At 37.4% G+C, this 5,754-nt stretch overlaps 2 protein-coding genes across 2 annotated transcripts; one reads left to right on the top strand and one right to left on the bottom strand.

Moving 5' to 3' along the window:
- Positions 1–1,547: 1,547 nt before the first annotated feature.
- LOC125855277 (thioredoxin-like protein CITRX, chloroplastic) lies at positions 1,548–2,383 on the bottom strand. Its single transcript, XM_049534987.1, has one exon. The coding sequence runs from the start codon at positions 2,350–2,352 to the stop codon at positions 1,825–1,827; it is 528 nt and encodes a 175-aa protein (XP_049390944.1). The 5' UTR covers positions 2,353–2,383; the 3' UTR covers positions 1,548–1,824.
- A 243-nt stretch (positions 2,384–2,626) lies between these two features.
- On the top strand, positions 2,627–5,030 carry LOC125855988 (uncharacterized). The gene is made up of 3 exons (XM_049535608.1): positions 2,627–3,050; positions 3,216–3,812; positions 4,711–5,030. The coding sequence occupies exons 1-3, from the start codon at positions 2,627–2,629 to the stop codon at positions 5,028–5,030; spliced, it is 1,341 nt and encodes a 446-aa protein (XP_049391565.1).
- The last annotated feature ends 724 nt before the right edge of the window (positions 5,031–5,754 follow it).

Raw genomic sequence — 5,754 nt, 5'->3', positions numbered from 1 at the left:
TTGAAGAGTTGAAGATTTTCATTTCCAAAGCAATTGGAAGTGGGTATTGACAATTCGTCATCCTTGACGTGTGTAAAGACAATATTTATCATACCCATTTGATGCAAACACTTTTCGGTATTGATTTCTATCTCTTTACTATTTCTAGCTAAAATCCCAATTCTTGGGGTGTGATTTTGTGAATATGGGTTGAATTTACTACGGGTATTGCTTATTGATTGTTTATTCGCTGTTTACAGGTGATTTCATTATGTAGTTGTGTTTGAATTAAATGGGGTTGTAGTTGCAAATACAACTTTATCTTCGTGTTTTTGACTTGTTCGAGAGAAAAGTTATAAAACCAAAACTACTAAATTGATAGTCGGTGGTTATTGGGTTGTCGTGGGTTCAGCTCGAGAGAGTGAATCCTAAACCCTCTCCACACATTCAGCTCGATAGAGTGAATGGACTAAGGCAAAGGTTGTGCTTCATTGTCGTTTATCAATGTTTGAGAGAAATCGATCTGATTCAGGGTAAATTGTTTGAGAGAAAATTTACCCCCACTAAAGTCTAGCCTAGTTACCATTTTGCAGCGAGTTACTATCAATAGAATTTACCCGGTTGTGTATTTTAGACCATATTCCTATCACATCCCAAGAATCCCGTATTCATATTTGCATTTTCATTTTAGTTGATAATTGCTTACGAAACCCCATTTGATAATTGACACTTGTGTCACCCCTTAATTTATCATGTTTTTCTTTGTAAATGTCTATTGTTATGATTAACTTGAATACCTTTTTTCTTTTCTATTGATTCTCAAATACAAACCGCTCCCTTGGGACTCGACCCCAACTCACTAGTTTGGTTATATTACCATTGAACGATCGCGGACGCTTAGTATTAGATGAAGCACCCGAATACATCAAGTCAGGAAGGACTTAATTACTTATTGGGATAACTTAACCAAGGCGTTCCTTGAAAGCTTCGTTCCTCTATCCAAGATGTTGAAGCTCCGAGATGAAATCTAGAACTACCACTGGATGGAGAGCCACTCTACGAAACATGGCTGTATTTGCAGTAAAAATTGTTGCAATGTCCTTCTCATGGGTTTCTGGGCAACGTCCTTTTGTAGATTTTTTATCAGTGTCTTGACACGGTTGTTAAAGGGGCTGCAGACCAACCCATTCGTGGGGGAGGGGATTATGAGTCAACCATTTCCAATTTCTTCTACTTTGATTGATGAAATGACAAAGATAAACTGTGTGGGCACACAAGGGAAGATCATGTGACACTTATTATATCGGCTATGTCCAAAGAATAATGGGCAAAGAATCAAGAGAGAGATAGGAACATGGCTAAAATGATTACTCATCTAGATCTTTTATCAATACACGTAATAGGTGGTGGTTTCAAGAAGGTAAATGCGATAGTAGGAAGTAGTGGAACATGTCCTGAGGATGAAAGGTTCAAAGTTATGTACAATGAAGAAGTTCAGTTCTTTTTTTTTTAATCAATATCAGACTTCACAGCATCTAGATTGAGAACATTTGGAGTCAATAACACTAGAGGAGTTCTACGATTTTAAACATTCATTTCTGTTTTAACATCAGATATTGCAGTTTGATGCACTACTTATTTTAACTGTTTCCAAGTGCAAAATTTATGTTACAACTCTTACCACTGCTAGGCAGATACCAAGCCTGAGAGCTTCAGAAAGAAATTGCTAAAAAACTATATTGAGATCCACATATTGGTAAATCGCTACGAACGAATAAAAGGCAGCTTGACAACTACAACAAAGAGCAAGGGATTCCACTAACAAAGAACCTACTGAATTATTCATCATAAATCATTATTAATGATGTCCCGCATCATTTGTATCGGGATGAGCCCTTCAGTTCTGATGGCATCCTTACTTGAATCTGGACTTATGAAATACAATGTAGGTAGTCCACGAACCTGCATATTACGTGCAAATTCGTATTCATCATCTGTGTCCACTTTCACAATAAATGCATTGTTTTCATACTCTACAACAAGCATTTCAAGTTCTTGAGCCATCAAAATACAAGGACCACACCATGTGGCATAGAAATCAATAATCAGTGGCACATTCCTTTCTCCTTTTATCAGTTCCTGAATCTCTTTGGCAGACAATTTCTTCACAAGATAATCCTCCCTGACATATTTGCCAATAGCTCGGGGTTTGCAAATGGATTTTCTGGATAGTGTTTGGGTAAAAGATAGTGTGGAAGTTGGAGGAGTGTGTGAGAAGAGTGAATAGTTGAGGTGATGGGGAAGTTTGGAGGAGAAGTCAGAAGGTGAAGTATGGAGTGCCGGAGGGTGCAAGGCGAGACTGGCAGCTTGCATTCGTACAGCTTTATCTGCTCTGCCGGAGTGACACAGAAGTTCAGTTCTTGAGTAACCAAATAAGGGGTTCTCGTCTGAGCTATCCAAGGCTGGATGGGAATTAAGATTGGAACAAGGATCGAGATGGTAGTTAGAGAGATTGGGAGAAGGATTGGCCTGATAGATGTGCTAATTAGAGAGAATTTTATGGTGATAGAGATAGATATGTTCCACCAGATGACTCACCTAAGCAAAGTAACAAAATGTAGATACAGAAAGCTATTGGATCGAAGACATGATTGCTCCAATTCTTCACAAGGTCGAAGGATTTTATAAGGTGCTAAATGAGATGAAAACTGACTTTTCTTCCTTTAATCAAGCTGTTGCTTCTCACTCGATTTCTATAATGTTACATGAAGCTCAAATTGGTCAAATTTTAGTTTATTTAAGCCCTCATCAAAAAGGGGGTCTTCCTAGTGAAATGGTTGCCAACGTAGAGAATGATGCTCAAATTATGCCCATTGAGACTCATAGTTGCAAAGTGTTGGGGAATGACTCTATGAATAAAGATGGAAACACAAAAAAAGTGATTGACAGTGATGAGTCACCAGTTGAAGTGCATGTTGATGATCCTAATGTGGTTGCTAAAGATGTTAGTTGTGACAATTTCAAGAGTGCTTGTATTGTAAAAGTGGGGGATTTTGGCGCTACTCTTTCGGGTAAGGTGAAATGGTCAAGTAATGTGCAAATGCCAATCAAAGTGAACACTCATTTTCCTTAACGATTGAAAAAGAAAGAAAATGAGAAATTCCAAAAGTTCTTGTCCATGTGTGAAAGTTTGTGTGTGAATATACCTTTGGTTGATGCTTTAATTGAAATACTAGGGTATGCAAAATTTATGAAGGAGTTGGTTACGAAGAAGAGAAGGTTGGAATTTGAGATTGTTGAGGTTTCACATAGTTGCAGCGTTATGATGTCAAGTAATGTAGTTATTAAGAAAGATGATTCAGGGGAATTCATTATCCCTTGTACCAGTTGGATGTATCAATTTTCCAAAGGACTTTGCGATCTAGGGGCAAGCATTAATTTGATTTCATACACTATTTTCAAAAACATTGGGTTAGATGCTCCAAAACCAACTACATTGCGGATCTTAATGGCTGATTGGTCTATCAAAATACCAGTTGATATGATTTATGATATCCTAGTGAAAGTGGATAAGTTTATCTGTACCACTAATTTTGTTGTGTTGGATCGTGAATTTGATGTTGAGATCCCAATTATCTTAGGTAGGCCTTTCTTGGCTACCGGAAGAGCCTTGGTGGATGTTGAAAGTGGTGAGTTGAAGTTTTGGATTAACAATGAAGAGGTGAACTTTAATTTTTCCAAGTTTATGAAACAACTAAATGATATTCATGTTGTGTCTTGTGTTGATAGTGTTGATGAGGCGGTGGCAAGTATTGGTGAAAATACTTGTATTGGTGAGTCATTAGCGGTTGTGTTGTTGAATTACAATGGAGAAGTTATTTGTAATTAAGATGAGGTAGAGGCAGCACTTATGGGGTCAGGTTCTTTATTATCCAACTATAAGAAACTTGACATTGATTTAAATAACAGGGATAGTTCTCTAGCCAAGCCATCGATTAAAGAACCCCCAATGTTAGAGTTCAAAGCCTTGCACTTCCCATCTCTTTACGTATTCATGGAAGGCAACAATACTTTGCCAATGATTGTAGCCACTGATCTATCAGAGGGATAGATTCATGTATTAATTAAGGTGTTAAAAAGGTTCATTAAAGCATTAAGGCAGACTATAGTATATATTGTTGCGATTACACATGGAATATTCTCACACAAGATTCACTTAGCAAAGGAATGCAAGCCTAGTATTGAAAGTCAATGGAGGTTGAATCCTCCCATGCAAGAGGTAGTAAAGAAGGAAATAATCAGCTGACTTGATGTGAGAGTGTTTTATGCCATTGTGGATAGCAAGTGGGTTAACCCGGTGCAATGTGTGCCAAAGAAAGAGGTATGCCGGCGCCCCCAATGAGAATAATGAACTTGTGACCATAAGTCTCATGACACTACTAAAAGTTAAATACATGGACTAAAAAAGACCATTTTCACATGCTTTTCATGGACCAAATGCTTGATTGGCTTGCGGGTTGGGGTTGGTATTGCTTTTTGGATAGATATTCGTGGTATAACTAAGATTCTACTGCCCCAAAGGATCAAGAGAAAAAAATGTTCATCTGTCCTTATGGTATATTCACATTAAAAAGGATATTGTTTAGGTTATGAAATGTTTGGTGACCTTTCAAATGTGTATGTTGTCAATCTTTATGAATATGATGGAGGTATTTATGGATGATTTTTTAGTTGTTGGTGAATCCTTTGATGATTATCTTGACTTTTTGAGTAAAGTATTGAAAAGGTGTGTAGAGACGAACCTTGTTCTCAATTTGGGAATGTGTCATTTCATGGTGAAAGAGGGAATAGTACATGGGCACAAAATCTCCGGAAAAGCAATTCAAGTCGACGAAGCAAAAGGTGATGTTATTGCAAGATTCCCACCTCCAATCTTGGTAAAGGAGTTTGAAGTTTCTCGGGTCATCCGAGTTTCTATCGACGGTTTATCAAGGACTTTCCAAAGTAACTTTCTCATTGTGCAAATTGTTGGAAAAAGACAGTTTGATTGATTTTGATAAGGCTTGTATGAAAGTGTTCTCTTGTCTAAAGTAGAAGCTAATTTTAGCCTCGATCATTGTTACTTTGGATCGAATTCTACCTTTGAACTCATGTGTGATACTAGCAGTGTGGCCCTAGGTGCGGTGCTCGGTCAAAGGAAAGGAAAATTGTTTCACCCAATTTACTATGCTAGAAAAACATTGAATTGAGTCTAGAAAAACTACACCATGATGGAGCACGAAATTTTGGTTTTGGTATATGCATTTAAAAAGTCTATAGCTTATTTTCTAAGTACCAAAGTAATAGTGCACACAGACCACGTTGTAATTAGGTATTTAATGGCCAAGAAAGATGCAAAACCGAGGCTAAAACAACGGGTACTACTACTTCAAGAATTTAATTTAAGGTCAAGGAACAGAAGAGTTGTAAATACCAAGTGGCAGATCACTTGTCCGATCTTGAATATAATCTGATGGATGATGCAAGAGACATTACAGAAGCCTTCCCTGTTTAAATAATGATGGTGAATTTCTAATACTATCAATCCATGGTAGTCGGGCTATGATAATTATGTGGTGTGTGGGATCATTCATGAAGGGATAAATGGGTATTAAAGAAAGAGTTTCCTCTTTGATGTTAAAAAGTACTTTTTGGATGAACCGTACTTGTTCCGAGAGTATGTTGATCATATTATTCAGAGATGTATTCCAGAGGTTGAAGTGAAGGCTATTCTCG

The sequence above is a fragment of the Solanum stenotomum genome, chromosome 2 (genome assembly GCF_019186545.1).
Source record: "Solanum stenotomum isolate F172 chromosome 2, ASM1918654v1, whole genome shotgun sequence".
In the NCBI taxonomy this organism is placed as follows: domain Eukaryota; kingdom Viridiplantae; phylum Streptophyta; class Magnoliopsida; order Solanales; family Solanaceae; genus Solanum; species Solanum stenotomum.
The sequence above is the reverse complement of the archived record's forward strand: the minus strand, read 5'-3'. Positions and strand labels throughout refer to the sequence as shown.

Bases quoted from the DNA above. Each gene is read 5' to 3' on its own strand.
- LOC125855277 (XM_049534987.1), bottom strand. From the start codon at position 2,352: ATGCAAGCTGCCAGTCTCGCCTTGCACCCTCCGGCACTCCATACTTCA.
- LOC125855988 (XM_049535608.1), top strand. From the start codon at position 2,627: ATGATTGCTCCAATTCTTCACAAGGTCGAAGGATTTTATAAGGTGCTA. The intron at 3,051-3,215 runs GTAAGGTGAAAT...TTGAAATACTAG, and splicing joins TTTTGGCGCTACTCTTTCGG to GGTATGCAAAATTTATGAAG. The intron at 3,813-4,710 runs GTGAGTCATTAG...ATGATTTTTTAG, and splicing joins TGGTGAAAATACTTGTATTG to TTGTTGGTGAATCCTTTGAT.